Raw genomic sequence first — 18,451 nt, forward strand, 5'->3', positions numbered from 1 at the left:
AGATTGCCAAGAACAAATTTGACCTAAAGAAGAAGCTGAAGGTAACATTTGTTGGAGAGCCTGGCTTAGACCTGGGTGGTCTGACTAAAGAGTGGTTCCTGTTGCTCGTCCGGGATCTGTTTAGGCCAGAGTACGGCATGTTTGTCTATGACAAGTCAGCTGGCACTTACTGGTTCAACCTGGCCAATAGAGAGAGCAAGCTCAAGGAATACAATCTAATTGGAGTTGTATCCTCTTCTATATCAACTGTAAAATTCTCAGCTTTAATTTAAGCAGAGGAGAATAGAATTAATAGAACCTGCTTGTTTCAGATCTATAAAGCTGTATTGACAGAAAAAAATGGTTTTTAAAATTTTTATAAAATTGAAGGCTTAAAAGCAGTAATAAACTGCTGGATTTTTTCAGGTAAAGTTGGCTGCAGTACAATGTAAAGTTGGCTGCAGTCTAATGTAAAGTTGGCTGCAGTCCAATGTAAAGTTGGCTGCAGTCGAATGTAAAGTTGGCTGCAGTCGAATGTAAAGTTGGCTGCAGTCGAATGTAAAGTTGGCTGCAGTCCAATGTAAAGTTGGCTGCAGTCGAATGTAAAGTTGGCTGCAGTCCAATGTAAAGTTGGCTGCAGTCCAATGTAAAGTTGGCTGCAGTCCAATGTAAAGTTGTTAGACATCCTGAATCAGACAAGTAGTGTATTGATTCATAACAGCTAATAGAAAAGTGTAGATAATCTCACAGAAAGGTTTATCGACAATTTATCATTAATACAACATTATAAAAAAGTAGAAGACTTTTGATCTGCTCTGCCAGACAGTGCGGTATAAATAAGTTTCATAAAAAAATCATCCCAAACTCAACTAATATTCTATTATCTTTATTACTATTATCTTTATAATAATAACTAGCTGTGCTACCCGGTGTTGCCCAGGTATTATAAGCCAGCTTATAAACAATGAGAGGTAATTTAGTTGTCTGCCACTTGTTATTATCCTGGCACAATGCCGATAGATAATTTGAGTAAGCTTACTAATAAGAGCTACCCTTCTCCATGACGTTACGCCATCACGCTGTGTCGTAACGGAGAGCGGTAGCGTATTTGCTTCCATATGTAGTGACATATATTGCCTAATGAATCCATCAAGCGTGTGTGGCTGAATTGGTAAGGCGTTAGTCTGGGAAAAGGGAGGGTCTTAGATTAAATCTTCTGCAGTATGGATTCTTTATTCCAAGATTTTAATAGCTATAGCTGGACCAACAGACACCATCATTGAGAAATATATGTATATACAGATTTACTTGTTAACAACTACATCTAGCATATATTATTGACAAAAAGATACAATTTGTCTGAAGACAACTTTTCATACACAAACCTTTAAAATGCATTAACATGCTAATGGTTTTACAATCTCCAAAAACTTAAGTTTATTACAGTACTTCGCATTTGTAAAAGGAATTTACATTAACTAAGACTTACATAATGTCATAGTAATCGATACTCTGCCAGCTATAAGCCTTCTACATATCATTTTATATGTATTAAGTATCAGCAGAAAAAAATTTGGAAAGAAAGAAAAGCCTCGGATGCTTTCCTTAGCCTTAGCTTTAGCTGATGGGGTTGGCCATGTATAATGGCATAAACTTGGATATAATGCTACCATTTGTTGCCTACAAAAAATTGCTTTCCCCAGCAGTGGTACCATGTGGCAACCCGAATGCTACAGTGGGAGTCATTCCAAAGCCTACAGTCTATGATCTAGAGTCTGTCATGCCTGTAAGTGTCTAGGAAATAAAGTACCCATAAGTAATCATGACGTAAAGTACTTGTAAATATCTGCGACAAAGTTTTACAGATTACCTACATCACCTTTTCTGCTTCTACTAGCTGCTCCCGCTCATTGTGGGGTCACGATGGCTGGTTGAAGCCATTCATAAAACAACTGACGGTCCTTGTGCGATTAGAACTACTGACCTACTGATCATCAGCAAAGGTTCCAACCATTGAACAATGACTTCTCTCCTCAGCGGATTTTTTTCACGGATAATATTACATTATTAGCGAATGACTTTTTAAAATCTTTTTTGTACTAATGCTGACATAGTGGTTGGTTGAAGCGCAGAAGAACATGTGGTTGGATGCCCTTCCTAATATCGTCAAAGGTCCTTGTACGATTTATACGACCAACATACTGATCATACCTTGTGTGACTCATACCACCAACCTACTGATCATACCTTGTGTGATTCATACCACCAACCTACTGATCATAGCTGTGCACTAAGCACTGAAGCACAGCTGGTTCCTTCATCACTAATCATATAAGCAACCAACTTTTTTATTATTTCCTTTCCTATTTATTTACTGAATAAAATTCTGAGCTCTTGAGAAAAATCTAATAATTATAAATGTGACATTATTCTACTAGTTTAACAACACTTTAATAGCTTTTAAAAATGATAAATAATAATTTTGATTTTTTAAGTCCTACCACCGGCTTTAACAGAATCTTCTTTTGGTTGACAGGGAGTCGCTCAGAGTCTCCGAGAACTGCTAGAATATGATGGAGATGTTGAAGATGATTTCTGTCTCACCCATCAAGTTAGTGTTGGTCAGAACGGCAAAACTTTCACTGAAGAGCTCATCAAAGGTCTGGTTTCATAGCAGTACTTAAACATTACATCCATGTTTTGTTTGAGCAAATAAATATGGCTAGTATGTCAACTTGCACCAATGAGGTTTAAATAAAAAAATCTCTATTAATAAATTTTTGCTTTGTCATTGTGTGAGTGCGCAAGCCCGTGCATGCGCGTCTGTGTGAATGTGTGTGCGCGTACATGTGTATATATTAGTCGGCGTAAACGTTATGCATTCACAAATCTTTTGGCCAATTTTATCCAAACTTGACATGTATACAGCCCGTGCCTTCCGCAAGGTCACCAAAATATATAGTTTCAAGACTTTATCTGGTTTCTGAGAATCAGTCTGTTAAACATCTGATAACAAATTCAAGAATAAGCTTTTGTATGTATTAAGGCTAATTGCCCTCGATGAATGCATTCACGGATTGTTGTAAAAGCAGTGTAACAAATTTGATTGAATGTGCAAAGGTCCAAGGCAATGGATAGCTTAATGCTACTCCTAATTAAGTTATGTTTTGGAGTTGTTCACTCATTGACAACGGAGTGTTTTGTATTCGTATAATGGTTAATGGACTTAATAGGTAGGCTAAAATGTGGCTTCCTTGCTAACGTACCTCGTTTGACAACAATAGTCAACATGTTTGAGCTGCTGATAAATATTTTGTGTATGATTCAGATGGAGCATCAGTGGCAGTAACTGCGGAAAACAGACAGACCTATGTAGATGCTTATTTGGAATGGATCTTGAACAAGTCTATATACCTACCTTTTAGAGCCTTCTATCATGGCTTCCACAGTGTATGCGCCTCTAATGCCCTCCTGGTTAGTCTATATGCATCTATATATAAATCTCAGCGCTGGTCTGTATGTCGTCCATGTGTCCAGTTAAAGCGATTAAAACCTAGGAACTAAAAATCTGCTTTGCACTAGAATTGAACTCCGAACCTCTATTTCTGCAGACAGGCGAGCTAACCAATACACTACGCACCTAACTGACATTACTATGGAATAATTCTGCGCATAGTTATTCACCTGCCAATCTTTGTTGCCGATTGGTTACTCTAGCACGCTTTACGCTTCAGGTAGCACCCTTGAAGATCATGTTTGCATGAGGAATCACGACACAATATTTTTTTAATGCTAGATTAGGTTACAATAAAGACTTTTATTATAGTAAAGATTTAGACTAGCTTAAGTTACTGGTTACTAGCTTAAGTTACTCAAATTTATTGGGTAAAGAAATTTAGGCAATTAAAAATGAATTTTCTATGCAAAAAGTTTTTCTATTACCCTTCCAATGTCAGGCAGTCAGTTAGTGTTGTTATAATTACAATACTCTGCCAGTCAGTGTATATACAGTAAAACTTCTATTTGAAAGCCGCATTTATTTGAACGCCACCTCTAATAAAATGCCACTATAAAAGGATTGAAAAATACAGCGCCACCCTTTAAATTAACGCCACCTCTATTTGCTGACCACTTTGAAATTCTTAGACTTACAAACCCATAATAGAAAGTAATTAGTAGAAAAATGTCCACAAAATAATACTAGTAATGACTCGGCTACATAAATAACAATTAATCTGTTTTTGTTGCTGAAGTTGTTGCCATGATTTTAGTGACAGTGTACCTGATTGATTGCCGCAATCATCAGAACTAGAGTCTGATTCACATGCTTTCAAAAAGCAACATATAAAAATAATGCAAAGAAATGTGATTAATTAAAATGTAAAATTAAATACATACAATAGCAGCTAATGCTATAGCATTTGCCAAGGAGGGAGAGATAAGTTATTCTTCATTACAACAGTTGATTTTGATAAATTTGGATTTTATCAAAGTCTTAAATTACAAACTTGGAAGCAAACCTAAAAGCAAACTTTCAATTTTAACTTAACATAATTAAAATTTCTTCGGCGTTCATAGTTTTAAGTTTCTTGCTGGTTAGCTAATTTTTCCTTTGTTTCGCTCTTACGTCCAGCCAGCCGCTTTAAGAGAAACCTATCTAAGGACATTTGCCTTTGTTGCCCTTTCAACATGTTGCGATTAGGACGAACACAGGTGTCGTCACAAAGGGTTAACGCACGACCACTAGCCAACTTATCCGAATGTCTATTTTTTAGTCTTGATAGCTAGCACCGGCCTTTTCACATAGCATCGTTTCAGTTACGCTGTCACCGGCCAATTGTTTGTCTTTTATCCAAAGCCTGAGCAGTCTCTCCATCAGCGGTCGTGAAGATTGCTGCGCCATTTAAAAAACTATGGTTAGTCCTTTTGCAAACTAAATGCCCTGAATATAATCCTTCTGTTTGATAATTGTGGATGTACTTCGGTCATATTGCTGAGCTAGCTCAATCACGCATACACATTTCGCCTATTTTTCAATAATTTTCTGTTTACTATCAATTGTTATCATTTGCTTTTTCTTTGCATTATCTTTCATTTTACTTGCAAACTTTCGATCTACGCACAGTACTTTTAATTCACATAATTTTGCACTGAAAATCGCGCACAAAAAACACTGTACAAGAGTATAACCTGAGCAGTTGAAAAATACAGAGTGATGCTGTTCTCATAAAACACTTCCGAAAACTTGGCAACTGACTCACGTGCTCGTATTTCAAGCATGGCTCGTATGTTAGTGCTAAAACTTGCTTAAAAGCTGGCTCGTATAGCAAATTTCTCGTATGTTGGAGCACTCGTAAGTTGAAGTATTACTGTACTAAATTGAGCATATCAATGCCCAAAAACAGTGCTATCTGTCAACTAATGTGGTTTTTACATGTTGTCAGACACTAAAGCCAGTAGAGATCGAAGTACTAGTTTGTGGCTGTCCGGATATACAGCTTGATGAGCTCCAAAATGTCTGTCAATATGATGGATACCATGAGAGAGATCAAAACATCAAGTAAGTTATCCACAGATGGAGTAATCATCGACTTTATGCTGTTTTATTAATAGTCAGTTTTATAAACAGTTTTATATTAGACTATGTCTACCAAAGCTCTTTTATGGCAGAGGTAAAAAATACTAGAAATTCCCCTGTCATACAGCCCACGACCAAAGTGATATTGGAAAAAAGAAAGGGTACTGACGGTTGAAAAATGCAATGTTAGCAGTCAAATGGCACTTCAGTGCAATCCATCGTTTTTGACGTCATCAAGTCGTTTGCACATGCGCTCGTTCACGGAAAAGCCGCCATTTTTGTAGAAAACGATCGTTTTTCTTTGATTTATTAGTACTTTTAAGTGTTGTTTTGATACTATAATAAAAAATTGCAAACAAAAAAATCGTTTTCAAATTATCATTGCAAAAGCTTAGTGTTTCTAACGATAAAATTGTCTATAAAGATGGCCGACAACGATAAAATGACGTCACGAAAAAACGAAGGATAGAATAATTGCAATGGTAACTGTAATGTACTGGGTGCTATTATGTACCACAAACAGCAATAACGAAAGGAAAAGATTATATGTTGATATATTTCCCCCGCAATAGGAGAAATGCTATATTAGAAGTAAAATGCCCTGATATTATTAGAATAACTAATATTATTAATATAGTAATACAATAATAATAGAAAATCAATGCACAATTTTGTTTACATTTCAAAACATCATATCTAACAATATCAAGAAGTTGTGATATTTATATAGATTTTTAGAAAATCTATTTAACAAAATTATTTAGAAAAAATAATAACAGTAACATATTGCCCAACACCGGTCACTATATACTTCGATCTTGTAAATTCGAATGCTTATTCTTATAATTAATTCTTATAAAATCGTATAATTATTCTTATAATCAAATCTTATAAAATCGAATAATTATACTTATAATTAAATATTGTAATAATCTCATAATCGTTAAAAAAATATCATCGCAATTTCCTTTACTTTCACTGCTTTGGACATCAGTTGGAATACCAAAGTACTCATAAGTGTCCAAAACGTCAGTTACTTTGAAATCGGCAAAAAGAAATAAACTTTTCAGTACTTCTATGTTAATTACAGAAACCTTCGGCAATTGAACAATGTGGTAGACTGGTAAAATGTGCACGCTTTTTTTCATGAAATGCGCACGACTTAATAGTTCTACTCTCTGTCGCACCGCCTTATCGGCGTTTCGTTGGCCGGTCTTAATTTTGATTAAAATAGGCTTGGCAAGTTTTTATTCCGATTTAAGGCCAAATTAATCTGTCTATTTATGTATAATCCGATCAGATGGGTTAGTTTTAAGATATTACGGTAACCTTTCAAAGACTTGGTAACATATTTAAATAGGTTTATATGTGTTTTGCATCATTATTATACTTAAACGACTCTATACAGAAAAATGGTTAAATTTGTTGAAGAGATTTGAAGAGATGAAGGTCACAGTCGTTAACGGATAATCTTTCGGGAGTTGTGTGCACATATGCATTTATTATAAATATCCCAAACAATCGCCTAGCTCTTGTTTGGTCGTGGGATAAACAATACTAGTAGCATTTCAGTCATTTTGAGTGAGTTGTTTGAGCGTTTGGATTCTAAGATAGAACTTACTTTTCCTGATAGCAATAGGGCCAACGATCTTGTGAGATATTTTTTGTTTTCAATCAGATATTAATTATCAATTAATATCAATTATTAATTAGATAGCCTGCAGGTGGGTGTTTAGGAGGCTGGTTCTCAGAAACCAGATAGAGTTATAAACCAAAATATTAAAGCGACCTGGTGGAAGGCATGGAGAATATCCGTGTAAATTTTGGATGAAATCAACAAAAAATGTGGAAAGCGCATATTGTTTACGCAGAGTAACAGACACACAATGACAACCTGGGATTTATTGATATAGAATTCTAGACATTTCATGCTAATGCTAAGAACTACTAAAACATTTTAGATGTAATTTAAACTTTTAAGCAAGAGTGTCAATAATAATTATATCAACCTTAATTGAAGCTATATGGTCATATTGGCTCAGCTTGTACTCTAGCCATACTCACATAATCTCTTATCTTGATAAAGACTACTATTTAGACACGATCATTATGGTATATCTATTAAAAGAAACAATAGACCTAGCCAAAAGTAAAATAAACAATGTACCAAAACTTTAAAATTATCATTTAATTTTATTGGCTACTCGATGTAACCAACTTAAACTTTAATTTCTGGGCATGTTTGTAATTAACCAAACATTTGTAAATTTGATTGGACAGAATTTTTAAGATAGGAGAACAACAGAGGCCTAGTAACATATGAACAACACACTGGTAGTCTTCTTCCCCTTTGATTCCTTGTGACCAAATCGACAATATATCTAAGTTTGTTGTGGCCGTCAAGGTGAATTTTTTAGATTAGTATTATAGCAAACACTTTTAGCTAGTTAGTTTGAAATTTAATATACGACATTGTTTACTTTTTATCAAAAGACACTAATTACACTGCATCTGGTAGATATTCTTATTGAAAAGTGACCTTTCCCAGCACAATTTGTTTGCTAGAATCTTCATTGCACAAACAAACAACTTTAAATAATTTTGCTGTTGCAGAGATTTCTGGGCGATATTGCACAAGCTGAATGAAAAAGGTCAAAAGAGCCTTTTGCGGTTCATAACAGGAAGTGACAGGATTCCTGCTGGTGGAATGCAAGAGATGGAATTTAAAATCTCGAGGATGCATAACCCAAACATGTAATTATATAGGGAACTATCTGTGCCTCTCAAGTGTTAAAAGTCAGCTTATAAACTAAGTAAGCTATTAAGCTTACTAATTCTAAGCTAGTAAGCTAGTAATTCCAGTAAGCTAGTTAATAGGCAATAGGATTTAATGGTAATAGGCCATGATGTTGCATCAGCATTGTTGTCCAGCTACAACCATTCTAATAATAGCTATAGCCGAAATGACAGACAGACATACTTTGAGAAATATATATATATAGATAATATGATACAAAAATTCATACGAATTTTTGTTACTGTGACAAACCACTGCTACCACTACTACTGTACTACTACTACATTTACCACTACTGCAGCTACTACTATTGTTACTACTACTGTAACTACTACTACTTGAACTACTACTACTGCTACTATCACTATGAAATAATGTCATCATCAGAAACATTGTAAGTTGATATGATGCGTCTATCAAAAGAATGCTCATTATACAGACAACTTCCAACTGTTACCCTATTGAGAGAATCAAACATTATGAAAGTGGTTTAAGATTATCAAATATCGTGTCATCTCTTTTCACTAACAAAGTCAGCTCGTACAATAATTGAATTATCTTATGTGAATTGCTTTGTACCACATATAACTTTTTAAACAAGTTTATCTTTGTGAACTCTCTTTTTTTGAATTAAAGATTTATGCTTTCTACTTTTGCCAACCCTAATTCTAACTAAATAGAGATGAAAGCAAATGTATTCACATTGAAGCTCGTCTTTTTTGTGGTGAATTAAGATTGCTCTTTCGCAGGTTGCCTGTGGCCCACACATGCTTCAACCATCTCGTGCTGCCAGCTTATAATGACAAAAAGGTTATGCAACAAAAGCTCTTGATGGCAATAAGCAACACAGAAGGATTTGGACTAGAGTAGACTTTTCTATGGTGCTAAAATTTGTGATTTCAAATATGAGGAGTTGTTTGCTCTATTTTACTATCTGTGTAGGTGTTGTCATCTTTTTTCTTTGCTCAATCATCCTGTACAGTCTAGATAAAATTTATTATCACTTTCATATGACAAACAAAGATTATTTTGAGCTCATTCTTGGTGAAATATCACTTTATAGTAATAATAAACCATAATATGATAATAATAAATACAAGTAACAATATGAAAGTGTTCATGTTGGAGAGCTCATGCATACATTGATTATTCAAAGGTACATTAATCACTGTACATGCACACTAGTTCTCTGCATTGTCTCCAGTTTCATCAGTCTCTGGAAGGGGAGTCGGCAATTTAGGAGGAATTGTGGGAAACTCTAAATCTTTCCATTGCGCTCTTCTCTCGCCAAGTTCACCATCCAAATCTATCAAACGATTGTACTTTGATACTCTCTCTCCTCTGGATGGCGCCCCTAACTTGATGAACCTCGCTCGACAAGCTATAGCTACATCCACTAATGTGGCATCGTTGGTCTCGTGCTGGCCCTCGGCTAGGATAACAGTATTGTTTAGGTCGATCAACTTTTTAGAGCATTCGACAACTTGAGAGATAGTAGTGCAGCCACTTAACCTCAACACGACACCACTTGTCGCAAACTCGGCAAAGTTAAGTTCGCGTTCCTTCAGGAGGCCGGGTCTTTCATACGAGCGATCAGCGATAACAAGGCAGTGATCAGAGACGCTGGAACATACTTTGTTCCACTGCTCCATCTCCTCGCCTCTCACCGGTTCAATTATACCAACTATTGCTGGGTAACGAGTGCATAAATCTGCCCAAAAGTCAGCCATGTCTTCGCTTGCTTTCAAAGCGCCGGTTGTCAGCTCATATTTACCTTTCTCATAATCAAAGAACTCTTGAGCTGCCGCGTTAAGAATGAAAAAGAAATCCTTTCCCATTTCAAAACCGTGTTGAGCAACAATATCTGTAACCATGTCAAGGCCTTGCTCAGGTTTGTCTAGAACAGGACAGACAGCCCCAAAATCATTTAGGTTTTTTGCTATTATACCTCCTTTGCTAAATGCTGCTTTAACCATTGATTCTTGAAACTTGGCAGCGGCGGCCACAGCATCTTGCATAGGCATGTCGGAGCGAGGTACGATCATGAACTCCTTGATACAGTTACATTTGCCTAGCGCTGCCTTGCCACTTTGTGCCAACGTTATCATGGGAAGAGGCAGCGTGATTGAATAGTCGTCTCCTCCAAAGCAGCTGATGAGATGGTCATAAACTGAGAGGGAACTCAGAGAAGCGCTGGCTTGACACAATGACTGTGACAGTGCAGTCACTGCACTGCTACCTGGGTAAGCCTTTTCCTTGGGCCGGTCTGGAACTATTGGAACCTGAAGAAAAAAAGGTGGTAAAACTAGTACTAGTACTCTGACAGCCTGGTGCACTGTGAGAGATAGTCAGGTGTGCCCATAACCCGCATAAACGAAGGAATAGGGCAGTAGGTAGTGTGCTGGGCTGCGATGCCCAAAGTTGTGGGTTCGAATCTCAAATGATGCAATCTTTTTTCCTAACCACAAACCATGACTTCGGACAAACGAATGCCGCTCTTATTATAGTAAATATTGTACTCAACAAATGCCCACATGTAAATTAACAGTAAAAGGAGCAGTTGTAGTCAATTGGATCGAAGAGCATGATTTGAGCACAGATTCTCGCTCGATTCCCAAAAAGGCGACCTTGTCGAAGACAGAAGAGCATCTGACTTTTCATTACTACTTCTGCCAATAATACAAGCAAATAACACATTTTAACAAAAAACAGATTATTTTAGCTCTTTATTGGCAATAATTTTGCAAGTTTTAGTAATTTTATAGTTTCTGCAGAAGGTAAACACTTTTACTATTTAAATTGACAGTAACATAAATCTACCACGTCAATGTTCATTGAGAGTCTTGACAATGTCATAAACAACCTCACAACCGGTGAGGTTGTGGATTTATAATACTTGCGACGTAAACATCATGACAGCCAACATCCATGACCATAACATAGGTATATTACATACTGTTTCAAGTTTAGAATTTATTAAAAAGTGCTAATAATATTTTACTTTAGACTTTAATTTTTTTAAGTAGTTATGTTTAAATCTCTTGCAACTGATGTTTGTTAGCAAATATATAAAAAACATCCTAAAAATATTTATGCAAATCTACATAAACTTTGCATAAAAATGCATGCTTATGCAAAGTTTATGTTATTGCAAGTTTATGTCTTTGCATATTTTGTTATTGTATTTAATGTTTTGTAACTAGTTTATCTAAAAGAGTCAAGTCGCGGAGCTATCATATGGCAAAATTTAACTTGTTTAAATGAAAATTCAATATACATGTACATATAAAGACATCAAAAGCCGGTGAATGGAATACTGAGCCGTGAACATGGAATATAAACATATATACAAATTGTTAAATTTTGTGAAAAGAGTGTCTACTGGCATTGGATCAATTTTAGTAAAAAATACCAAAACTGTGATCACAGAAAATGCATTGATGTGTCCACTATTCTGCACTTGATCTGTCGCGAAGTGAATAACATGATAATAATAGTGAGGTAAAGTTATGAAATGAGAAAGTAATGATGATCTCTAACTTATTTGTTATATTTGAATAATGCCAGTAAAAGCACCTTTTCGCAAAATTGAACTATCCAGTGGAACAAGACCATTACCACTATTGTTGCCTTTCTCTGCAATAGACAGAATTACAATTGTTGGAGGTTGGCTGTTTTCTTTATGGGCAACTTTAGCACTAGAACAACTAATATGTAGTGAGAAGCTTAGTCATGGCTTTACCATGGCTAAAGTAATTATCAAAGATCAAAAATAAAACAAACAAGTGCAAGATAACATAGACAAGAGAAGCTCTATAAAGTGTGTTAAATGCAACGGATACTTCTACAAGATTAATTATGTTTGTACCTGAGAGTTTTTCTTTTTACCAGATCCTTTTGCGGACTTTTTTGCTCCTTTTTTCCCATCATCTGCCGCTACAGGAGTTGTTGTCTCGATGTTTCTCTGTTCATCCTGTTGTTTAGCTTCTGATCTGCGCTTCTCCACCAACTGATAAAGCTTTTCATCTAATTCCTGTTGGTTTCGAGGATTAGCAGAAGCTAAAATCTCACGAAAATCATTGTTGATCAAAATAATTGCTTCTTCCACTTCATGTTCACGATATTCGTCTTCCGCCTCTATGTCTTCAACCTTCACATTGTCCGCCAATTCAGTATCAACTGCCACCTGCGATTGACCTACTAAAAGCTCTTTATTGCGAACAAGACAATATATTTTGGTGCCAATTGCAGCTGAGCCTTTGCTGTCCATGTATCTCAAAGCAAATGTTCTAGTGATCGTAGGCGTTTGAGCAAGATCTTCAAAATAGGTGCTAACATAGCCATTGACATCTAGAGGGTTAGCTTGAAACATAACATTTAACACATCCTGCATCCGCAAAGGAACCTTATTTTGTTGGTAGTATGCAATAGCCTGCTCTTTACGGTCTTGGTGATCCGACATGTTTATCGAAATAACTGTTCACGTTTTGGTGTCGTTCGAACATGAGTTGTAAAACGCGCGAGTGGTCCAAAATGGAGCACGGCAAACTGCGTTTGTGTTTTCCTATTGTTGCTATAGTACCATTTCCTGTCCGTATGCGTAGCTAAAACCCATAGATCATGGCGAAACATTCTCATTTAATGAAGCCGAGCTTCGTAATTTGCTCTATGCAAAATCGATTAGCCAAGAATACAAAACAGGATCTACGGTACGGTGTATTGGAAAAAGTTTTCGTAGTTGTCATTATTGTTATTGCCGCGACGTTTAAAACTATTTCACGAATTATCTAAAACAAAGAGAGGCAATGTTTGCGCTGAATAGAAAATTGGATTTTATAAACTTGTAGATATCAATAGCCTGTGTGCTATTTAATTTGCAACTTACTTTTGTATTATTAGTCATAAGCTTCAAATATAATTATTTAAAGAAACGGTTGGGATATAGCGTAAGTTTTACAACGTCTCACGGGCCGATAGTACTGTTTTAAAGACTGATTTCGGCCAAGCTATTTCAGCCATCCAATCAAAGGAACTAGTCTCTTGCAGAAGACCGCGGATTCCGCTCGTACCAATTTTTATAAACCCGTTTCGAGTTTTATTATCTTTCTACAACAGCTGATTGTCGTTGAAACGGTAAACATTAAAATTATTGTTACGTTTGAATAAATAAGTCTTTTGCTTTTTATCAACCTTTTTTTTATATTGAAATGCAGTTATATAACTTGCAAATTGTCTATACAAAGCAGCCAACCTGTTGTTATGTTAGTGGACTAGATATATAGCAGTTCAGCTGTTACTGAGGAAAGGATAGATATTCTTGACTGTTCGTAAATCACTAAGAAAAAACCTTATGAATACGCCTTTTTCAATGCGATTTGCATGCGTCATGAGATTGCAACATTGCTTGCTATGTACTGTACTAGCTGTGTTACCCATACCTGCCATCTCTGCCAACTCTCACGCATTGGGCGTGAGACTCACGCAATCACACCAAAGAAAAAATGAAAATGCGTGAGATTTTTGCCCCAATTTCCACAATTTCATATATACTATCATTGATACATCAATTGCCCCAAAACCAAATCTCACGCATTGCCCCACTCTTGGGTTGGCAGGTCTGGTGTTACTCGGCCGCGGAATTTTTTTCCTAAACAGGTTTACATATGGCAGTAAAATCTTGGCTCCTGGTTGGCTTTAGGAACCAAAACCTACATCATTACATTAAAAATTAATAGTTATAATTAGGAAGTAACACAAAATTCCAAAATGTTAGTAAAAAAGTTTACATCACAGGTGTCCTTTAGCGGGGATATTGCCGAGACCGGGCCGTAGTCTACACACACAAAAAAACAACAAAGGTCCACGTAGTTATGAGCAAAAACAAAAGTATCCACCCAAATATCTCACCAATCCGATGAGCAGCACACACAAAAACTAAACCAATCGACAGAGCCACCCATCATGTCAAAATATTCCAAGTTTCAAGTCATGTCTTGCACAACTCACCTTATGGTTTGCCAAAACTTGTCCCAAAGTCCCTATTAATTTGAGACTCCAATATCTGTTTTAGAAATAGTCGCCGCTAGCCTAGCCTAACGTCCTGATTCAAAATCTTAGTAACTATCGAGGCATTGCTGAGTTCTCCCGATCTTTTTGAGTCTTTCGTAAGCTTGCAAGAACCAATCAAAATCAGGTTAACACTATTGTAAACAAAACTTAAGAGGGACTCAAAAGGATCGGGAGCACTCAGCAATGCCCCATAGTTACTAAGATGTTGAATCAGGACGTTAGGCTAGCGGCGACCATTTCTAAAACAGATATTGGACAGTCTCAAATTAATAGGGACTTTGGGACAAGTTTTGACAAACCATAAGGTGAGTTGTGCAAGACATGACTTGAAACTTGGAATATTTTGACATGATGGGTGGCTCAGTCGATTGGTTTAGTTTTTGTGTGTGCTGCTCATCGGATTGGTGAGATATTTGGGTGGATACTTTTGTTTTTGCTCATAACTACGTGGACCTTTGTTGTTTTTTTGTGCGTGTAAACTACGGCCCGGTCTCGGCTTCGGCAATTTCCCCGCTAAAGGACACCTGTAGTTTACATCAATGTATTTTAAGTGAGCGCCCTCTTACGTTTTAACAACGCTTTTTGAATAATAACATTTTTACTACGTCATTTGGAATTTTGTGTTCCTTTCTAATTATAACTATTAATTTTTAATGTAATGATGTAGGTTTTGGTTACTAAAATTCAATTACTAAAACCAATCAGGAGCAAAAATTTCACTGCCATATGTAAACCTGTTCGGGAAAAAAAATTTCGCTAGCCGGCATTGCCCGGGTATTAAAAATTAGCCTATAAACAATGAAAGGTAATGAGAGTTGCCTGCCACTTGCGATTAGTCTGGCACATTGCCAATGGATAATTTAGAGGTTGTCTTGTAACAAAATTCACATTACAGTTATTTGGTATCAAAAGATTCACCATGTCTTACTTTGTTGTGTTGTAGGTGCCAAATACGTGGAAAGGTGATTACAAGCTCTTAAAAGCTTAAAAACGAAAAGCTGCCCGCCGTAGATTAGAATCTCTTTATTTTTCTGACGTATTCATTACAGTTTAGTTATCGTCTTGTCACGTGATGTTTTCACGTGAAATGAAAGGCCAATAAAAAGCTCAATATAAACTTATCGTAGCACTAGTTTATGACAAACACTTCGGGTTTTACCGAAGACCCCGTATCAAATATAGATGCTCGCTACTTTACAGTTTTGTTTCGGCTTGGTCTAATCCGCAAGTCGTAATCTGATCATGTGACCCAATACTTTGCAAATAATTTTTGCAGCACTTTTCGAGTATCACAGGTGACCAACAAGCTCGTCATGGTTATTAGACAATGATATGTACTCCTTCGAGCTAAGGTTAAAGTTTAACGATTTTTTTACGGTAAGTTATAAGATATCAGTGCTAAAAGTGACAGCATTACAATGACGATAAAATGGACGCGTTAAAACAATAGACATAGTTCTATTGAATGCGTGAAGTATATTTGTGAAAATATTTCGACGATTAAGGTTGCAAGAAAATGTAAACAGAAACCATCCTGTAACAACTACGTCCCATTTGAGCCGTTTTGGAAAGCGAATCCAAACTACGGCGGTCTCGTGTGGCAGCGATTAAATGTTCGTTTTTTTGCTTTTAAGAGCTTGTAATCACATTTACATATATTTTGCACCTACACTACAACAGAGTAAGACATGGTGAATCTTATGATACCCAATAACTGTAATGTGTATTTTGTTGCAAGTCAACCTTTAAGTAAGCTTACTAATAAGTGCCACAGCTTTTCATTACTTCATGACTGAGAGCGGTATCGTATTTCCTCTCATATAGCGACATACATCGCCTAATGAATACATAAAGCTCATGTGGCTGAATTAGTGAGGCAGTCGTACTGGTAGGCCGGATGGTCCGAGATCAAATCTTTTGGATACGGATTCTTTATTTCACGATCTTAATAGCTGTAGCTGGAACTACACACATACAGACAAACTTTGAGAAATACGGGAAAACTTTTAATTGAACGCCATGGCGCTCTATTTTTCAACCTCTCCTCTATGGTGGTGGTCCATTGGAAGCAGCGTTGAAATAGAGGCTGGCGGTCTATTTTTCGATTGGCTGTTCAGAATTTTCGGAAGATAAATTTGGCCCTAATACGAGCAAAGCGAATATCGCCTATATTTTGCCCTCTTTTTCCGGTGGACTGATATTATACATTTGAATGCAATAAATATGCTAACTTACTTCTAACTTGTCAAAGATTTCCTAATAAATGTGCATCGGGAAACCGAGAAATCTCTCTACCAGTTGATATCTATTGCTTGCAATTTGTTAGAATTTTCAATTTTTATTTTATTCAACATTTGAAGACATACTTTTATTTTATATCTATATGTAACATTGTTGAATAAAAGCTCATTGCACTCATTGATATTTTTGCTACAGTTTACAGCCAAAACTAGCTTTTTATGTGCAATAGAAGTGGAGTTATGAGCATCGATCTATTGTAAGCTCTGTTAAGATAGCCGCACAAATGCTATTAAATAACATGCTATAAATCTGCATATTTATAAGTTACACAACAATAATTTATCAAATGATACAAATATATATTCATGAACAAGTAACATAAATGAATCATACTTATATCACATGCAAAAACAAAAATTAATGTTGTTAAAACAAAAGTATTTCCATCGTTTGCTCGGATAGCTGCGTTCTGATTGTTGCTGTCGATGGAACGAACATTTTCTAGTTGTCCAATACCTTCCACAATATCTTCTGGCCTCAACTCTTCTTCTGCTGAACTAGTCAATATTAGCGTTCAAACAATTTTTTGGCAGAGCAAAACTTTCATGCGCTGCCTTTAGCACTAATGCAACGCGTTAAAAGTTTGCTAAAACTAAATGTAACCTTTGGTCCAGATTTTGCGAACTTGGTTTTTATATGCATATCCTTCAAAGTATTAGGACCACAATAAACAAGGAACTACTATTAGCCTGAGACAGTATTTATTTCTAAGGAATTGCTTTCAAAGTTTCCATCTACCATCTGAAATTTAAACCGTTTTTTATATATGTAGGCTATTTCGAAGTATCAGGACCACGTTGAACAAGAAACCACTATAAATTAGCCTGAGGCGGTAATTATTTCTATATCTTTGCTTCGAAAGTTCATCCACCATTGTAAATTTAAGCCATTTTTTATATATGTAGGCTGCTTAAAAGTAGACAGACCGCTTTAAACAGAGAGCTACTACTGGCCTGAGACCGTTATTGATTATTGCTACGGTGTTGCCTTCAAAGTTTTAATGAGAAAAACGAAAAGCTTTAGAATTGGACAAAGAGATAATTAACTGTTATTGCTATAAACGATTCATTATTAATATGATTTTGTGGACACTTTTCTACTGATCAGTTGATATTATGGGCTCGAAAAGATCAAATAATGTCAAAGTGGCGGTCAAATAGAAGTGGCGTTCAATTGGAGAGTGGCGGTCTATTTTTCAACGCTTTTCTCAGGGTGGCGGTCAATTGGAGGTGGCGTTCAAATAGAGGTTTTACGGTATATATGTAGATTTGTATTTAGAAGTTCATGTAACGCTAAAACAAAACCATTATTATATGCGAATGTTATGTATTTTTTGGGTGGGATATACCATAATGTCAGTACGTTATCTTTTAATTGCACAATTTAAAATATAAAAATTAGGCTCTTCACAAATTGAGATACAGTCATTTGCAAAAGTTTAAGACCACTTGGTAAATTTGAAGAAATTTTCTATTAAATGATGTTACTAGCTTCTGGCTTCAGTTAATCTCCTCAGTTGTTCTTGTAACCCTATCAGTTGCTCCTTAAGTCGGTTCATTATTGTCAAGCATAAAGATTAATGCTTTACTTAATCTTTGGCTCAGTTTTGTGACAAATATTAGTTTAAACAACATGGTGAAAATGGGTAAAAACAGGCCTTGGCACTGACTGCTAGAGCCAAAATATTTGTCACCAAGAGGTATAGCCACTGGACCATTCAAGACTGG

General features: G+C 36.1%; 2 protein-coding genes across 2 annotated transcripts in view; one reads left to right on the plus strand and one right to left on the minus strand.

The window, feature by feature from the left end:
• LOC137388370 (probable E3 ubiquitin-protein ligase HECTD2) overlaps positions 1-9,240 on the plus strand; it is a 29,173-nt gene extending 19,933 nt beyond the window's left edge. The window contains exons 15-21 of the mRNA XM_068074859.1: positions 3-227; positions 1,601-1,765; positions 2,516-2,639; positions 3,308-3,453; positions 5,424-5,539; positions 8,171-8,311; positions 9,104-9,240. Coding sequence (XP_067930960.1) covers positions 3-227; positions 1,601-1,765; positions 2,516-2,639; positions 3,308-3,453; positions 5,424-5,539; positions 8,171-8,311; positions 9,104-9,224 — 1,038 coding nt within the window. The 3' untranslated portion in view covers positions 9,225-9,240. The remainder of the gene's footprint in view (positions 1-2; positions 228-1,600; positions 1,766-2,515; positions 2,640-3,307; positions 3,454-5,423; positions 5,540-8,170; positions 8,312-9,103) is intronic.
• Positions 9,241-9,423: 183 nt separating this feature from the next.
• On the minus strand, positions 9,424-12,816 carry LOC137395153 (enolase 4-like). Its single transcript, XM_068081980.1, has 2 exons — positions 12,223-12,816; positions 9,424-10,636 (listed from the first exon to the last, which is right to left on the minus strand). Exons 1-2 carry the CDS (start codon positions 12,814-12,816, stop codon positions 9,536-9,538), a joined length of 1,695 nt encoding a protein of 564 aa, XP_067938081.1. The 3' UTR covers positions 9,424-9,535.
• Between the last annotated feature and the right edge of the window lie 5,635 nt (positions 12,817-18,451).

This window comes from Watersipora subatra, chromosome 1, assembly GCF_963576615.1.
Source record: "Watersipora subatra chromosome 1, tzWatSuba1.1, whole genome shotgun sequence".
NCBI classification, from domain to species: Eukaryota; Metazoa; Bryozoa; class Gymnolaemata; order Cheilostomatida; family Watersiporidae; genus Watersipora; species Watersipora subatra.

Coding starts and splice junctions, on each gene's coding strand:
- LOC137395153 (XM_068081980.1), bottom strand. CDS start 12,816: ATGTCGGATCACCAAGACCGTAAAGAGCAGGCTATTGCATACTACCAA. Junction 10,637..12,222: donor GTAAAAAGAAAAACTCTCAG/GTACAAACATAA, acceptor TTTTTTCTTCAG/GTTCCAATAGTTCCAGACCG.